The 19,761-nt window shown below is 36.7% G+C and overlaps 1 protein-coding gene across 1 annotated transcript in view; it reads left to right on the forward strand.

The window, feature by feature from the left end:
• Positions 1-19,761, forward strand: part of RYR2 (ryanodine receptor 2) — a 961,351-nt gene that overhangs the window by 540,208 nt on the left and 401,382 nt on the right. Inside the window, exon 17 of the mRNA XM_057505755.1 lies at positions 8,821-8,916. Within this exon, the coding sequence (XP_057361738.1) occupies positions 8,821-8,916 (96 nt within the window). The remainder of the gene's footprint in view (positions 1-8,820; positions 8,917-19,761) is intronic.

The raw sequence follows: 19,761 nt of genomic DNA on the forward strand, positions 1-19,761 counted from the left end.
ATACCATTTAATGTAAGCACAGACAACAGATGGAGACAGGTAGTTCAAAGAACAATAAAAATTCTCTACATTGCAAATAAAGAAATGCAAATTAAATAAGGTTCATATTTTACTTATTAGATTGGCACAGATTAAAAACATTATAATATCTGTGGGGAAAATGTTGGGTGATATGTTCTTGCTGGGAGTGTAAACTGATGAAATTTTAAAAACAAACAAACCTTGGTTGACAATGTACATCAAAGTTTAAATGTTTTACCCTCTGAAATTTTCTTTAAAAATGCATTCTAGAGATACATTTGTTAAAGCACAGAAAGATATCCACTGTAAATTGTTATAAATAGCATGAAGTTGAAAACTATTTTTCTCTCACTAGGGGATTGGTTACGTAAGTAATAGAACACCTATATCGTGTAATATTGTGTTATCACTGAAAATTGAGATTAATATATCATTTGGAAAATTGTATGAAACAGGCTAAATTGCTGTTTTTGTTAGTTTGGCAATCTACGAAATGGCATTAATTGAAAAAAGAAGTAATATGTTTACTGTATGCATAATAAGATTCCAATTGCATAAAATTAAAAATACACGGAGGGAATTATTCTTGTATATACACTGGACATTTCTGAAGAGATGCACAGAAAACTGTTAGCTAGCCTCTTCTTGGGGGGGAACTCCTACTTTTCTGTCTTGCCTATTACATAAATATTTTAAATTTATTTATATGCATTCTACAATGGAAAAGAGTAGCTAACAGAAATGTGTAATGCTAAATAACTGATGAAAGAAAAAGTTAATACATTTCTTCCAATTGAATGAGAAAAAAGGATATATATATATATGCAATGGCATATAGAGAATCTCTTGCAATATATACATGGTCGTTTTAATGGTAGTTTCAGATGTTGAATTATGAGAGATTTTGTAGTTCACATGTTCCTTTGACTGCTCTTGCAGTAATGAACATTGGTTTCATGATCAGAGAAAATATAATAAAACCTTATTTTGACTTAGGAACCATTGGCTGCCAATAGCTTTTATTGAAGTTAGTGTACTCATAGGATAGGCAGCCGTGTGTGTGTAAGCATGAGCTTCGGTTTGCTCAGATCTGCAGCAATAACTGGAGTTCGATAAGATATTTGTATCTCACTGTCTTTCTTTACCCAGCTGTCAAAAAAGTCTTACATTAATTCCAAATTTATTAAGCCTCCTCTCCATTCTTCCAAATATGTGGATGGTAGATTCCAAATATGTGGATGGGGTTATATGTGAAATAAGCTGCTGCCTTCTCTTTTTTCAGCAGGTTTATTAGCATGGAAAGAAAAGAGAGAAGGTAGGAATGATAATCTATAACAATTTAAAAATTTGACGTGCTTATATTTAATACGTGTTTTAGGTGGAGAATGACAAAAGTAGATTTATGACCTTGCCATCTGGAAGACCTAAGGATCTTGTCGACACCAATATTCATAGTTTGAAAACCATTGCTGTGGCATGCTTTCATACATCTCTTCTGAAACTGACACAATCTGCATGAGGTTTGCAAGACAGGATGATTTTCTAAAGATATGTAAGAACTGGCTCTTTGGAAAACTCTAAGAATCTCATTTTATGAAGATTCTAGATATGAAACAAACAGGATAGCCTGCTGCTCTCTTAGGAAAGCAGAACTTACCAGTTTCTGAATCCTTTAACACTCAGGAAGGAAAAACACTGGGGGAAGGTAGTCAAGAGATGAAAGACAGGGTGTTGACTTTAAACACATTTATAGCAGGTATTAATCTGGCATTTGGTAGACAGACATTTCCTGTCTTATTCCCCAGGAAATCTGGGAAGACATTCTATAGTCAAGACATGATACTTTTTTTCCAACTTCATAATTACCTCATTTCTGTGAAATGACATAACAGCTGCTAATATATTTTTAATGGAAATTCATTTTGTTAACAGTTTTGCCTATGTATTACTAGGACCCCATCCTTCTTACCTCTTCTGGAGAGGGTATTCAAGCAGGAGGAGATTGTGGTGGGGGCAGCATAGACTAGGACCTGAGTGCCCATCTGGAATTGAAACTGCCTGGCTTTGAGTCTGGACTCTCCTGTGAGCTGCATGAGCAGAAACACACTGTTGTCTTGACTTAACTTCTCCCCCACAAGAAAGCTGCTGTTTGCCTCCTGTTCAGGATAGAGGAGGAGGAGAAAAGATCACATGATTCTTTCTTAGTTGTGTAGCTGTGTGTCCTCTGGCTCTGGCCAGAAAGTTAGAGCTGTGTTGCCAGGGGCAGCTGGCAGTGGCTAAGAGCTGACTGTCACTGGTGGGCATGCTGGAAGTTTTTAGCCAAGCCCCAGTTCCTGAGATGGGACAGCTGCCCCTCTCTGCTGGGTGGCTGTTTGCAGCTCTTTGGCCCATGTGCAGCAACAGTCCATCTCCAGCCTGCAGCCTGAAGCCTTCCTACTGTTCCTGTTGAGTGGACTCAGAATGCCCACAGAGGTGTTCTCTCCCCACGGCCCAGGAGAAACCCTTCTGCATTCTCAGCCCAGTGCAGTCATATAATATAGACCAATCCACCCAGAGCAGATACTCATTGCTTCTCTCTCCTGGGTGACTTCCAGGAGGCTCAGGTTGACTCAGGAGTCACCAGACCTTAGTTCACAGGGTCCTCCACCTGAGGGGACAATTCCTCAAGCACTCCACGAAGTTTCCATGGCACTATGCCCTTCAATTTCTCAACAATGTGCTGGGGTTCTTTTTTGTTTCATTGGTTTTTTAGGGTTTCCAGGATTAGGAGCATCTACTTGTTACTCTGTTTCTTGTTTCAATAATCTTTGTAGATTCTAATTCTGTTGGCTCTCATTGGCCCTGTTTGAGTCCTAGTCATTGTATTTCCACACTTTGAATGTCAGCTCCAAGAGGCAACATTGTTTGGTTTCCTGCTGTATCTCCAGCACCTAGAACAGTGCTTAATGTACAGCAGGTAATCAATATTTGTTGAATAAGTTTTAAAAGTGAGGGTTTTCTTGGAAAGGCTTTGCATACCAATCCATCTGTAGTTTTCTGATTCTTTGAGTATTTTGAGAAGATTATGACTCTTAGAATTTAAGGAACCTAAAACATGAGGACACAGGAATGTTTTGATAATAATAAATGTAGACTAAAGTTTTTTTTGACAATAATTTTTTCAACTGACTGCCAATGTTACTTGCATTTCATAGTCTGATTGCATAAAAGTTTAGAGATTTAATTAGTTATTCAACATTTTAAGAAATTGGCTCAGTGAACTAATACTTCCTTCATTAGAGCTTAGTTCAAAATACTTTTGTAACATTTAAGTTATACTGTGCTTAACCACTGATACTCCATAAGTGAATGGATGCTGTTCATTCATTCACTATGTTAAGAAATAGCATGCCTTCTAAGTTTCAGGCAATGTGCAAAAGTGTAGTAAGACACAATGTCATATCTAAAAGAGCTTAAAATATGCTGCAATATCTGTGTGACCCTTGTGTTATATTCATTGCAATTTATTCAAGCTCATATTCACAGTGCCAACAATAGTACTTGATGCATTGACATTAATATTTCTTAAATGAGATAAAAATAGTGACATAGGGCAGATGAAGTCTAAACTATATTCAAGGACAATTAGCCAGCAATTAAAGAGTATTTTAAGGTTTAGCATGCTTGTCCTGTATTAAGGAAAGGACATTTGTCTTGTGTTTTTTCTCTACCTGGAAGCACCAGATAGATTAAAATTGCCATTTTTCTTTGGACTTGAGAATGGCACTTTGAGATATCTGATAGCAGTTGCCAATTTTGTGATTCACTGTTTTCTTTTTTTTTGAAAAGAAACTTTGTATTATTTGATTTCAAGATCAATCAACTTCATTATTAAAATTGTAGATAGTAAAAGAAAAAAGGTGGAAACTACTTTAGAAGTCAGCCATTTTAGTGTATAACTTTTAAAAAATGTTTCTTTGAATATATTTATGACATTAGATGCACACGAAACCTTTCACACACCCATGTGTACACATGTACAGTGCTTTGTGTTTGCATGCCCTGCAGACCCGCCTCCGCTGAGACATCAGTTGGTCCAAATTCCAATTTCAGAGGCTGAGATGGGCTCAAGGCTTCCTGTTGATGTCTGTACAATTGGGGGTTATTTTGATATACTTTTTATTTTTATTTTTATTTTCATGCTGCTTCTTTATCCTCTATTTTTTTTCCCTAAGTAACATAATATCTTGGCTGCAGAACATTACCTCCTCAGAGATCCATATAAACTGCCATTCTTATTGTTTGTAATTTTTAAAATAGAAGTTATTTGAATTTATTATGTTATCGTTGTGGCTTCAGAGGATCCTTGTGAAGGAGCCTATCACAGAGCCTGTCTGATGCTTTTTTCCTCCTGGTTGCTTTCATCTTCCTTGCTGTTTTGGAGTAAGACAATTTCCCCTTTCGACTCAGGGATAGCAGCCCCAACCCTGATCAGCGCTCCTCAGGGTCTCTGTTTTTATCCCAGGTACTTTCAGAACACAGTTCCAAGGAGTCAGCTCTCCTTTTCTAAGAAATATTCTAAAAAGCACAGTTTCTCCATGCTATGCATATACTTATACTGAATATATACATTTACTTCACAAAAATGGGGTCATACTCTTGATATTCTGTATAGCATTTGTTTTCACTGGCTTCTGTATCGCAGGCTTCTCTTCTTGACAGTAACTATAGTCCTTCATCACATTGTAGTGGGTGCCTACTGCTCACTGAAGGGAGGTGTCATCTTTTATTTAGCCCACACTTGGGCTGTTTCCAATATTTTGCTGTTTAAATAGGGTTATGATTAGCTTCCTTGTCCGTATAATTTTCCATTACTTTAAAAACTCACTTTTTTCTTCTTAACTAACATGCTGTATTATTTCACAGACTCCATTCATCTGTAAAACATTCTATGCACATGTACACATGTGTACACACACACACATTGGCAATGTTCAGGAGGCATTCTATTTTACCAAGTTTAAATCTGTTTTTCATTAGAAATATATACATTTTCAGACTCTATTGACATCAGCATATGTTTCAGCTTTGACTTAGTAACAGATTTCCTAACACACCTCTGTCTCATTGGAGGAATGAGCGCTCCTCACTTGAGTTGAGGTTGCTAATATACTGCTGAATGTGATTTGTAAATACTATCTTTAAAGGTTTTGGGACTTATATTCATAGGTAAGAGTTCCCTTTAGATTTCTTGTATGCATCCTCTGTTAGGCATTGATATCAAAGTTACACTGTCTTTGTAAAATAAGTAGGGAGGTTTCCTTAGTTTCTTTATTTGGAATAGTTTAGTCTAGAAATAACTTATTTCTTTCAAAGTAAAAAGCTTTTGGTCTTTGACATGCTTCCAATATTATTTATGGTCTGTGATTCTATTTAGATTGTCTCCTTTGGGTCAGTTTTGGTGAAAAAATATATTTGGAGGCTTTTCTTTTTCCCAGATGTCCAACATTCTGGTGCAGAGATTTATAAAGTGGCTGTATTTTTAATTCCTCTTTATTCTTAATTTTGTCTTTTTTCTCTTTTCTTCTTGGCTAAAGTAGTTGGTTCTGATAACATGGGTGGACCTAGAGGATACAGTGCTAAGTGAAGTAAGTCAGAGGAAGAAAAATACCATACGATTTCACTTATATGTGGAATCTAAAGAATAAAACAAATGAAACAGAAATAGACTCATAAACGCAGAGAACAGACTAGTGAAAGTCTTGATTCTGATAATCAATCCTGCTACTTTATTACATTAACTTATTGCTAATGTATTAATTTCTACTTTTATTGCTATTTACTTCTTTTTCCTATTTCACTTGTATTTATTTGATGATCTTTCCTATATTTTGGAAGAACTGTTCAGTTAATATTTTCACCCTCATGCTTAGAAATTAAAGTGTTTAGTTTTTTTCCTGAGTAACATTTTGACCACCTACCATTGGATGCATTAGGTAGCATTCCTATTTTTTATATTTATTAGATAGCCTGTAATTGTGGTATTATTCCCTACTGACTCAAAATTTGGAGAGAATTTAAAATTTTAGTGTGTGGGTTTTATTTTTATTCTGCTTTTCTTACTAATTTGTAGTTTATTACATGGTCATCAGAGAATGTGGTCTATGCCATTTCTGCTTATAGTAAATTTTGTTTTCTTCTTGGCTTACTATACAATTTCCCTAAATGTCTCATGGTTTATTAAAAAGGTTTATTCTTGCATTAATAGTTTCTTCAAGAATCACCTTGTCTCTAACATTTGACCCCTAGAAAACATTGAATATCTTTCATTTTAAAGACCAGAAGTAAAATTGAAAGAATAAGTTGAATTCTAAACAAATGAGACCCTGTAAAGATGCAAAAACTTCACCATATTCTCTCCCCCAGTGGCTATTGTTCTGTCAGGAACTTGTATTCTTATAGAGTAAAATTATAAACCCCACTGAGCATACAGTATTCTCATCTCTCTGCTACACCTCATCCTTGACACTTGCCCTTGGCACTCATCACTCACATGTGGGTAGCTGATTGCTGGCTCTTGTTGGAGTTGCTGGTCCCAGAGCTGGAGGAGAAGGCTAAGTAATTGCATCATCTTTTAATCTTTATACAAAGGTAATGGGGGCTCTGTATACAGAAGAGCTCTTCTCATACAATTTTAAGAATAGACACCTTCCTGTCTTCTCTGTCATTGTTTCTTACTCTCAGGTCAGATAACAACTTTTTTTTTTGGAAAGAAGGGACATGGAGCAAGTCTTCAAGATGAATTACATTCTGCCACCATGGGAATGCTCTGTCTTGCTCTTAGTGAGGAGAGAAACAGGCAATATCCTCAAACTTTAGTTCTTTCTGCTTCCTTGTGCTCCCAGATTTTATTTATGTTTTTTAATTGATATAAAATATTATGTTAGTTTTGGGTGTACAATGTAGTGATTTGACAATTATGTATATTACTAAATGCTCATCATGATATGTGTAGTTATGTCCGTCACCATACAAGATATTAAAATATTATCGACTATATTCTCTATGCTGGTACTTTTTATCCCATGACTTGCTTATTTTATAATTGGAAGTTTGTCCCTCTTTATCCCCTTCACCTATTTCAACTACCTCTTCGCTCTCCTCCCGATGGCAATCACTAGTCTGTTCTCTGTGTTTATGAGTCTATTTCTGTTTCATTTGTTTTATTCTTTAGATTCCACATATAAGTGAAATCATATGGTATTTTTCTTCCTCTGACTTACTTCACTTAGCATAGTATCCTCTAGGTCCACCCATATTGTTACAGATAACAAAATTTCATTCTTTTTTATGGCTGAGTAATATTCCCTTGTGTATATGTACCACATCTTTATTCATTTGACCATCTATCTGAGGACTCTTAGGTTGCTTCCATATCTTGACTATTGTACATAATGCAGCAATAAACTTAGGGGTGCATATATCTTTTTGACTCAGGGATTTTGTTTTCTTCCCATAATAAATTCCTAGAAGTGGAATTACTGGGTTATATGGTATTTCTATTTTTATTTTTTTGAGAAACCTCCATATTGCTTTCCATAGTAGCTGCACCAATTTACATTTCTATTGACAGTGTCGTAGGGCTCTCTGTCCTCCACATCCTCACCAATACTTGATATATTTGTCTTGTTGATATTAGCTATTGTGACTGGTGTTATGTGATATCTCATTGTGGTTTTGATCTGCATTTCCCTGATGATTAGCAATGCTGAGCATCTTTTCATGTGTCTGTTGGCCATCTGTTTGTTTTCTTTGGGAAAATGTCTATTCAGGTCCTCTGCCCATTTTTAATCAGATTATTTATTTCTTTGGTGTCCAATTTTATGAGTTCTTTATATATTTTAGCACTGTCATGTTTTAAATAGTGATTTTTTAAATCTTGTGGCAACATCTTTTTGCTATTAAATACCATAATATGTAAAAATCTTGTCAACTCTTTGTAAAGGGTTATACAGTTTCTGAGCAGTCTCATGGATATAAGAGTAGTGTTTACATAAAATATTTACCAATTTTCTTTGAAATAATTGAATGATTTTGAAACATTCAAAGTTTTAAGTTGAGTATATAAATTGGGTTGAAAAAGATCATACAGGTTATATAGGCATTTCATAGAAGTGTAAGAAGCATTAGGCTAAGCAAAGTTAGGATAGATGACTTCACTTCAGATGTTCTCAGAGTCTTTTGTGAATCTCTAAATAGATGAAAGAGATATCAGGTAAAGAAAAAAAGTTTTCAAACTTATTAGCCATCTGCCCTCCCACTCTTTTTTCCAGGCAACATTTAATTATATCTCTCCTTATGCCTCTATCGTTACTCGTTGTATCTCCTAGTATTTTGTCCTACATTTTCAGGAAAACTGATGTGCTCTTCTTCATTATATAGGTGAGAAGATTGAGCTCTAGGGAAATTAAATAATTTAGTTTAACTGCTAATTTAAAGCAATGAGTATCAGAACCCAAGTGAGGAAGCTCCAGGACACTGTTTTATCCATTATCCTTTATTATTACCTCTCAATATGAAATGTTACTTTCTCAAAATATATCCTTTCTAATGAGTAGTGTTTTTTTTAGTCCCCATTAGTAAATATCAGTTTTTTAAAAATGTCTCAAATTTGTATATGACTGTGTGTGCATGTATTTGAATATGTTTTCAGTATAAAGTAAATGTATTTTGTTCTTGATACAACATTTTAGGACTCCTGTTAGCTTTACCTGGCATTTTAAATTGGGAAATCACATAACTGTGCTTTTTCTTTTGCAGCGGCTTTAATTAGAGGAAATCGTAAAAACTGTGCTCAATTTTCTGGCTCCCTTGACTGGTTAATCAGCCGATTGGAAAGACTGGAAGCTTCTTCTGGTATGTTTTCCAGATATATCTTTATTACGTTATTCCTGTTTCCTTCTCTTTTATGGCCTTTAAGAACATAAAAACACACTCTGAGGGTAAGTGCAATATAAATGTTTTCCTTTTAATGGGTTAAATTTTGTAGATATTGATGAAATCATTGAAATTTTATTCATTACTTCTGAAAAGTAATATGACAGTATCTTGTTAATTCACATTTAAAAAAGAATGATGTGCCAGAATTCCCATTCCTTTTCTTTACAGTTACTCTAAATGTACTATATAAACAAAAAGGATTGGTTTGGAATGCCCATTTTTAACTCATGTTCAAATGATTGGACAGATTTGGAAACAAAATTAGTTTTCCAAATCACACAGCACAATATTTTATTTTAAAGTGTAACTCTGGGGAGTGGAAATCCCAGGGCAAAATACCTCTAAAACTGAAATCAGTCAAAGGGAGAAATAAAATTTAAAACCAGTTTATTGCTTACAGACTGCAATCCAGGGCTGTCTCTTTCCTGCTCGGGCAGTGGCAAGCACACCTCCCCCTAACCTGTCAGGTCAGATAAGCCCTTGGTTTCCCAGATAATTACCCATTGATATGGAGATGAACTCTCTCCACTCCTGAGGAACACTTGTTGATATGCAGATGCACTAAAGCCAGGTGAGATATTCTGGAAATATTACAATTTTACCCACAAAAGGAATTTAGTAGATACTAATAAACAGTCTTTATCATAGTAAAATAGTTGTAGGCAGTAAACTTGATACATCTGTTTCTAACAAGTGTGTTAATTTTTTTGGTGTTGTGGAGACTTACAAGTGATTATCAGGCCTGCTGAATGCTTCAGCTCTATAGATGGTCTCAGCAACACCCCCAAATGAATCTACTGTCTCTCCATCTGTTGGCAAAGTATTTTATTAGACTACTTTGGCAGCACTAAAGCCGTTTATGTTTTTTATTTTTCATCCCTATCTTCTACACTATTAATGAGCTCCTTGAAGGCAGGGGCATGTGTTCATCCATCTTGGGCCTATCACACCTGACTGGCACTCCTGGGTGCTTAATCATACTTGTTAAATGAATGAATAAATCAATGTTTAAATTCACTTAAGAAATCCCTACCCATAGAAAAAGAATTACATAACTTTTGCATGAGGAAGACCCCCTCAGGGACAGATTTGTTGGAATTGAGTGAAGAGAGATAGAAGAACAGATGGTTGTGGTCAAAGAGAGTAATTTTAAGTGACAGAGCAAAATTTCAGATTTTAAGATATAGAGAAATTTAAGGCACAGTGAATTGAAAGGCACTGCTGGATTGTTGGGTGGCAGAAATAGAAGAGAGAGGAATAATATTGAGATGAAAAGGTTTAAGAATTATAAGATGAGGTTTTTGGGCTATTATAACATCAATGATATGACTTTAGATCAATACAGAATATATTGAATAAGGAGAGAACTGAATAATTACTCGGAGGAAGTGGTTGAATTAGTGGTGCAAGATGGTGGCAGAAATTGTAAAAATTGATAATTTTTTGGGTCAGAGTGTCCAGAATTGTTGGCAAACTCCACTAGATGCAAAGAGAGAGGAGGAGAGCAACCTTTACTGCTTCACTTAAAAAGAAAAGCACAGGAAAAATGTTTAAAGAAAAAGAGGAGAGGGAGAGGACAGAACAGATCCAAGCATCCTTTAAGCTCAGCTAGGTATAGTCCAGTGTTTACAGTCTTCAGTTTAGCCAGGTATATATATAGGCATGGTTCAATTGGATACAAATGACTATTTGATATTATCTTTTCCCAATCCAGCTACTGGTTGCAGGCATTTCTACTTAAAATATAAGCCCTATGTCCAGAGAAAGCATTAATGTTAGGTTAAGCATTCTCTAAGGACCCTTTAGAGAAAGGAGATTGAGGCATGGAACATTTAAATTACTGAGTTGAAGTGCTAGAATTAATTGTTATAACCAAAATGAAAATCCAGCTCCCTTATATAGGCTTGAAATACATTCACTATACTTTGTAGCCACTTAATCTTTAAGCACTCAAGGATTTGATATTCTCTACTGTCATTACATTAATGCTTTTAGTGAACTGCTTTTTTTCATGGAGGAAATAGAATATTGTTTAGTTTTTAGAGACAGCAACAATAATGATATGCATTTATATACACATACATAAATAGTATAAATTGTATTTCATTATACTTTATGGTTTACTGAGTGCTTATGTATGCATCATCTTAACGTCTCTCTGTCTGGATGGGATTGCTGAGCACACTCTCTCCTTAGCTTGTCAGTCTCCCAACTGCATTTCTGGTCTCTGTGTGTCTGTGTATGAGCAGCAGAGCAGAGCGAGGCAGTCTATGGGCTCTACATTTCTTTCAGAACAGGTCAGCAGACAAACATCAAAGTGAATTTCTGCAAGCTTAAATAGAAATCTGATGAATACTTGAAAAGGGTCAGCAAAAGGATGAGTTGCTGAAACAGCTTATGTTAGGTTGGGTTCCATCAGAAGCAGACCTTGAGAAAAGGATTGGAGGGCAAGTTCATTTAGGAAATGAGTGGACATGAGTCAAGGTAGAGAAGGGGCCAGAGGGGGTGTTGTGACCATTGCTTTTTCCTTGGAGAATTCCGGGAAGTTGTGTGGAACATGTACCTTGGAGTTATGCCACCTGAGGGGTGAGGGACTGGGGTGTTTGTGACCAAGTTCTCTTTGTCACTGGGTGGTGCTGCTCCCACAGGGCATTAATTCTGTAGCTCTTCCACTTGCCGCTGTGATCAGAGCAAATCTTGAAGCAAAGAAATGCAGGAGCCTGTAGTTCAAATGTCACTGGGAGGAGAGGATAAGGGTTTGAGTAGATCCCTGGTAGTATCTGCTACCCAGCCAACTACTGTTTATCTCATTATATTACAGAAAGGCTCAGAAAGGGCAGCTGAACAGATTTTTTTTTCCTTTTGCCCATCCTGCATCATCTAAATTTGTCTAAGATCACTAGTGCAGAAGGCTTTATTAGAGTATCTGGTCAGTTTAGAAGAACAACCATGATAAATTTCTTTGGTTAGGAGCAAGATATATTAGGCATTGTCCCAGGCTTCCTGTGTGACTGTCTCTGAGCCAGATTTAATTGAAAAGACAGAAGATTTGTATGAGCACTTACAGTTGGTTGAGTTGATGTATTTCTGAAGGCTGTGTTTTTCTTTATGATGTTTTCAGTACTTGAAATGCTACTTGGGCATTTCATACTTATGTTAGGTTGGGTTCCATCAGAAGCAGACCTTGAGAAAAGGATTGGAGGGCAAGTTCATTTAGGAAGTGAGTGGACATGAGTCAAGGTAGAGAAGGGGCCAGATGGGGTGTTGTGACCATTGCTTTTTCCTTGGAGAATTCCGGGAAGTTGTGTGGAACATGTACCTTGGAGTTATGCCACCTGAGGGGTGAGGGACTGCTACTTGGGCATTTCAAGGGATATCTGACTAACCACAATCAGCTCATCTGGAGGCTTCTTACGTTTCTGAGTTTTTATTTTCTATAGTTTATTCTTTGGATATTTTTGCAGTGATGAAAGTGACCTTCTTTGGAATTCCTGACAGCTCCTCCCCACTCTTAGTAAGTGTGACAAACGAAGTCCCCTCTAGGTTTAAGCAGAATAAGGAGTCTTTGAGAGGTCTTGAATTGCCCAAGCTTTGCATCCACACAAACTATAACTTTTCGTACCTGGAAATATGATATCTTAAAGCTTCCAAAGATATAACAGCTATTTTTTTGTAAAGCATAAGCTCATCACTTTTTAAAGGGAAAAATGTGTAACCTGTGGAATATGTCTTAGAATCTTGTGTGCCAGAATCTTCCTCCTTAATGTTGACTTAGATATGAACAATTGAGCTACAAAGAGTATGAGCTCACAAGATATTGTATGAGATCCATTGTTAATAATGCAGAAATCATACTAACGTTTTGAGTGATACCAGAAAGTCAAGCAATGCTAGCAGTACCAGAGAAGAGAGTTTTGCAGGAGATATAACGTTGGAGAATGAAACTTTAGCTGTGGATTTAAAGCTTTTGATTTTGCAGAAAGCCAGCTACGGTATACACAGGAGATGATGCAAGCCAAACTTTATGAAAAATATTAGATCAGAATGATGATGGCATTGAAGACTTTTTTTTTTTTTTAAGATAATTATTTTTTTTATTGAAGGGTAGTTGACGCACAGTATTACATTACATTAGTTTCAAGTGTACAACACAGTGATAAAACATTTATATACATAATTCTAGGTTCCAGCTATCACCCTACCAAGCTGTTACAATAACTTGACTATATTCCTTATGCTATACATTACATCCCGGTTACTTATTTATTTTACCATTGGAAGTCTGTCCTTTTTTTTTTTTTTTTTTGTGAGGGCATCTCTCATATTTATTGATCAAATGGTTGTTAATGACAATAAAATTCTGTATAGGGGAGTCAATGCTCAATGCACAATCATTAATCCACCCCAATCAGTCTCCAATCTTCTGAGGCATAACAAACAAGTTCTTACATGGAGAACAAATTCTTACATTTATGAATAAGTTACATAGTGAACCGTACAAGGGCAGTCATCACAGAAACTTTCGGTTTTGCTCATACATTATGAACTATAAACAGTCAGTTCAAATATGAATACTCATTTGGTTTTTATACTTGATTTATATGTGGATACCACATTTCTCTCTTTATTATTATTATTTTTAATAAAATGCTGAAGTGGTAGGTAGATACAAGATAAAGAGAGAAAACATAGTTTAGTGTTGTAAGAGAGCAAATGTAGATGATCAGGTGTGTGCCTGTAGACTATGTGTTAATCCAAGCTAGACAAGGGCAATAAAACATCCACATATGCAGAAGATTTCTCTCAGAAAGCGGGGGTGAGGTTCTAAACCTCACTTCTGTTGATCCCCAATTTCTCACTTGATGACCCCCCTGCGACTGTGCCTGTCTTAGGTTGTTCCTCCCTTGAGGAATCTTACCCGTCTCTGGCTAACCAGTCATCTTCCGGGGCCATACAGGGAAATGTAAATTTGGTAAGTGAGAGAGAAGCCTTATTGTTTGAAATGGTTAGCTTTTTATTTCCTTGCATATTTATGCCCTGTAGCTTCTATGCCCAGCATTTGTCTTGAGGTATCTTTACCACTTGGAAGAATTATGATACTCGGTAAATTTGATATGAGGCACGAATTCTATTTAAGGGTTGTAATTAGGAAGGAAGAAGAAAAGCTATAGAACTGGCAGGCGGAAGAAAACATGGGAAGATTGATTATTTCTTTGACATATCTTCTTGTAGAGTAACTTCAGCATGTATAGGTTTTAAGCTACTACTTAAATTGCGCACACACATTAACATAATAGGAGTATAGTTACATAACCAAAGCATATCTGTAATTACCAGCCATCTCCAGTGAAACCAAGAAAACCAGTTAGGCACCTTAGGCATTTGTGAAAACTTATCTATGATATGGTGGATATTGTCCAACTGAATTTGAACAGTCTGAGAGAAATCAGACAATTTCAAACAGCCCATTCCTGGGGAATGTTCACATCCCTTATGTTCTTTTAACAGTAAATAGTCTGTAGTTGTAAGATTTTGGAGTGCTACAATTTGCACTTCTCCTAATTCTTGGTTGAGTTCCAACAGTATAGATCCAGTCAAATTTGTTGTTTTACTGTATGCACAGGCCAGCTTAGATATCTCATTCTTCATTCCCACGGCAAGTCCAGGAGCTGCTGGGATGAGTGCATCTACAGCTGTAGCAGTGCGTGGATCTTTGTTGGGGTTTTTTGATGATCATCTTCTGGCATGAGTCTTCCAGAGAGTGCTGATGTTGGAAGTTCTCTTTCATATCGTATCTTAGTTCATTTTCAGGGTAGCCCAATTAGGCTTTGATCTTCTGTATAAATGCAAACAGACCCTTTGCCTACACTTTTATGTGCTCTTTATACCATTGTGTAGAACTCATTGGAGGTTACCACACAGGAACTGCCCTTTTTGTTTTGTTTTGTTTTGTTTTGTTTTTGGTATCACTAATCTACACTTACATGACGAATATTATGTTTACTAGGCTCTCCCCTATACCAGGTCTCCCCTATAAACCCCTTTACAGTCACTGTCCATCAGCATAGCAAAATGTTGTAGAATCACTACTTGCCTTCTCTGTGTTGTACAGCCCTCCCTTTTCTCCTACCCCCCCATGCATGTTAATCTTAATATCCCCCTACTTCTCCCCACCCCTTATCCCTCCCTACCCACCCATCCTCCCCAGTCCCTTTCCCTTTGGTACCTGTTAGTCCATTCTTGAGTTCTGTGATTCTGCTGCTGTTTTGAGATGATATTGAGATGAAAAGGTTTAAGAATTATAAGATGAGGTTTTTGGGCTATTATAACATCAATGATATGACTTTAGATCAATACAGAATATATTGAATAAGGAGAGAACTGAATAATTACTCGGAGGAAGTGGTTGAATTAGTGGTGCAAGATGGTGGCAGAAATTGTAAAAATTGATAATTTTTTGGGTCAGAGTGTCCAGAATTGTTGGCAAACTCCACTAGATGCGAAGAGAGAGGAGGAGAGCAACCTTTACTGCTTCACTTAAAAAGAAAAGCACAGGAAAAATGTTTAAAGAAAAAGAGGAGAGGGAGAGGACAGAACAGATCCAAGCATCCTTTAAGCTCAGCTAGGTATAGTCCAGTGTTTACAGTCTTCAGTTTAGCCAGGTATATATATAGGCATGGTTCAATTGGATACAAATGACTATTTGATATTATCTTTTCCCAATCCAGCTACTGGTTGCAGGCATTTCTACTTAAAATATAAGCCCTATGTCCAGAGAAAGCATTAATGTTAGGTTAAGCATTCTCTAAGGACCCTTTAGAGAAAGGAGATTGAGGCATGGAACATTTAAATTACTGAGTTGAAGTGCTAGAATTAATTGTTATAACCAAAATGAAAATCCAGCTCCCTTATATAGGCTTGAAATACATTCACTATACTTTGTAGCCACTTAATCTTTAAGCACTCAAGGATTTGATATTCTCTACTGTCATTACATTAATGCTTTTAGTGAACTGCTTTTTTTCATGGAGGAAATAGAATATTGTTTAGTTTTTAGAGACAGCAACAATAATGATATGCATTTATATACACATACATAAATAGTATAAATTGTATTTCATTATACTTTATGGTTTACTGAGTGCTTATGTATGCATCATCTTAACGTCTCTCTGTCTGGATGGGATTGCTGAGCACACTTTCTCCTTAGCTTGTCAGTCTCCCAACTGCATTTCTGGTCTCTGTGTGTCTGTGTATGAGCAGCAGAGCAGAGCGAGGCAGTCTATGGGCTCTACATTTCTTTCAGAATAGGTCAGCAGGCAAACATCAAAGTGAATTTCTGCAAGCTTAAATAGAAATCTGATGAATACTTGAAAAGGGTCAGCAAAAGGATGAGTTGCTGAAACAGCTTATGTTAGGTTGGGTTCCATCAGAAGCAGACCTTGAGAAAAGGATTGGAGGGCAAGTTCATTTAGGAAATGAGTGGACATGAGTCAAGGTAGAGAAGGGGCCAGAGGGGGTGTTGTGACCATTGCTTTTTCCTTGGAGAATTCCGGGAAGTTGTGTGGAACATGTACCTTGGAGTTATGCCACCTGAGGGGTGAGGGACTGGGGTGTTTGTGACCAAGTTCTCTTTGTCACTGGGTGGTGCTGCTCCCACAGGGCATTAATTCTGTAGCTCTTCCACTTGCCGCTGTGTTCAGAGCAAATCTTGAAGCAAAGAAATGCAGGAGCCTGTAGTTCAAATGTCACTGGGAGGAGAGGATAAGGGTTTGAGTAGATCCCTGGTAGTATCTGCTACCCAGCCAACTACTGTTTATCTCATTATATTACAGAAAGGCTCAGAAAGGGCAGCTGAACAGATTTTTTTTTCCTTTTGCCCATCCTGCATCATCTAAATTTGTCTAAGATCACTAGTGCAGAAGGCTTTATTAGAGTATCTGGTCAGTTTAGAAGAACAACCATGATAAATTTCTTTGGTTAGGAGCAAGATATATTAGGCATTGTCCCAGGCTTCCTGTGTGACTGTCTCTGAGCCAGATTTAATTGAAAAGACAGAAGATTTGTATGAGCACTTACAGTTGGTTGAGTTGATGTATTTCTGAAGGCTGTGTTTTTCTTTATGATGTTTTCAGTACTTGAAATGCTACTTGGGCATTTCATACTTATGTTAGGTTGGGTTCCATCAGAAGCAGACCTTGAGAAAAGGATTGGAGGGCAAGTTCATTTAGGAAGTGAGTGGACATGAGTCAAGGTAGAGAAGGGGCCAGAGGGGGTGTTGTGACCATTGCTTTTTCCTTGGAGAATTCCGGGAAGTTGTGTGGAACATGTACCTTGGAGTTATGCCACCTGAGGGGTGAGGGACTGCTACTTGGGCATTTCAAGGGATATCTGACTAACCACAATCAGCTCATCTGGAGGCTTCTTACGTTTCTGAGTTTTTATTTTCTATAGTTTATTCTTTGGATATTTTTGCAGTGATGAAAGTGACCTTCTTTGGAATTCCTGACAGCTCCTCCCCACTCTTAGTAAGTGTGACAAACGAAGTCCCCTCTAGGTTTAAGCAGAATAAGGAGTCTTTGAGAGGTCTTGAATTGCCCAAGCTTTGCATCCACACAAACTATAACTTTTCGTACCTGGAAATATGATATCTTAAAGCTTCCAAAGATATAACAGCTATTTTTTTGTAAAGCATAAGCTCATCACTTTTTAAAGGGAAAAATGTGTAACCTGTGGAATATGTCTTAGAATCTTGTGTGCCAGAATCTTCCTCCTTAATGTTGACTTAGATATGAACAATTGAGCTACAAAGAGTATGAGCTCACAAGATATTGTATGAGATCCATTGTTAATAATGCAGAAATCATACTAACGTTTTGAGTGATACCAGAAAGTCAAGCAATGCTAGCAGTACCAGAGAAGAGAGTTTTGCAGGAGATATAACGTTGGAGAATGAAACTTTAGCTGTGGATTTAAAGCTTTTGATTTTGCAGAAAGCCAGCTACGGTATACACAGGAGATGATGCAAGCCAAACTTTATGAAAAATATTAGATCAGAATGATGATGGCATTGAAGACTTTTTTTTTTTTTTAAGATAATTATTTTTTTTATTGAAGGGTAGTTGACGCACAGTATTACATTACATTAGTTTCAAGTGTACAACACAGTGATAAAACATTTATATACATAATTCTAGGTTCCAGCTATCACCCTACCAAGCTGTTACAATAACTTGACTATATTCCTTATGCTATACATTACATCCCGGTTACTTATTTATTTTACCATTGGAAGTCTGTCCTTTTTTTTTTTTTTTTTGTGAGGGCATCTCTCATATTTATTGATCAAATGGTTGTTAATGACAATAAAATTCTGTATAGGGGAGTCAATGCTCAATGCACAATCATTAATCCACCCCAATCAGTCTCCAATCTTCTGAGGCATAACAAACAAGTTCTTACATGGAGAACAAATTCTTACATTTATGAATAAGTTACATAGTGAACCGTACAAGGGCAGTCATCACAGAAACTTTCGGTTTTGCTCATACATTATGAACTATAAACAGTCAGTTCAAATATGAATACTCATTTGGTTTTTATACTTGATTTATATGTGGATACCACATTTCTCTCTTTATTATTATTATTTTTAATAAAATGCTGAAGTGGTAGGTAGATACAAGATAAAGAGAGAAAACATAGTTTAGTGTTGTAAGAGAGCAAATGTAGATGATCAGGTGTGTGCCTGTAGACTATGTGTTAATCCAAGCTAGACAAGGGCAATAAAACATCCACATATGCAGAAGATTTCTCTCAGAAAGCGGGGGTGAGGTTCTAAACCTCACTTCTGTTGATCCCCAATTTCTCACTTGATGACCCCCCTGCGACTGTGCCTGTCTTAGGTTGTTCCTCCCTTGAGGAATCTTACCCGTCTCTGGCTAACCAGTCATCTTCCGGGGCCATACAGGGAAATGTAAATTTGGTAAGTGAGAGAGAAGCCTTATTGTTTGAAATGGTTAGCTTTTTATTTCCTTGCATATTTATGCCCTGTAGCTTCTATGCCCAGCATTTGTCTTGAGGTATCTTTACCACTTGGAAGAATTATGATACTCGGTAAATTTGATATGAGGCACGAATTCTATTTAAGGGTTGTAATTAGGAAGGAAGAAGAAAAGCTATAGAACTGGCAGGCGGAAGAAAACATGGGAAGATTGATTATTTCTTTGACATATCTTCTTGTAGAGTAACTTCAGCATGTATAGGTTTTAAGCTACTACTTAAATTGCGCACACACATTAACATAATAGGAGTATAGTTACATAACCAAAGCATATCTGTAATTACCAGCCATCTCCAGTGAAACCAAGAAAACCAGTTAGGCACCTTAGGCATTTGTGAAAACTTATCTATGATATGGTGGATATTGTCCAACTGAATTTGAACAGTCTGAGAGAAATCAGACAATTTCAAACAGCCCATTCCTGGGGAATGTTCACATCCCTTATGTTCTTTTAACAGTAAATAGTCTGTAGTTGTAAGATTTTGGAGTGCTACAATTTGCACTTCTCCTAATTCTTGGTTGAGTTCCAACAGTATAGATCCAGTCAAATTTGTTGTTTTACTGTATGCACAGGCCAGCTTAGATATCTCATTCTTCATTCCCACGGCAAGTCCAGGAGCTGCTGGGATGAGTGCATCTACAGCTGTAGCAGTGCGTGGATCTTTGTTGGGGTTTTTTGATGATCATCTTCTGGCATG

This window comes from Manis pentadactyla, chromosome 8 (genome assembly GCF_030020395.1).
Source record: "Manis pentadactyla isolate mManPen7 chromosome 8, mManPen7.hap1, whole genome shotgun sequence".
NCBI classification, from domain to species: domain Eukaryota; kingdom Metazoa; phylum Chordata; class Mammalia; order Pholidota; family Manidae; genus Manis; species Manis pentadactyla.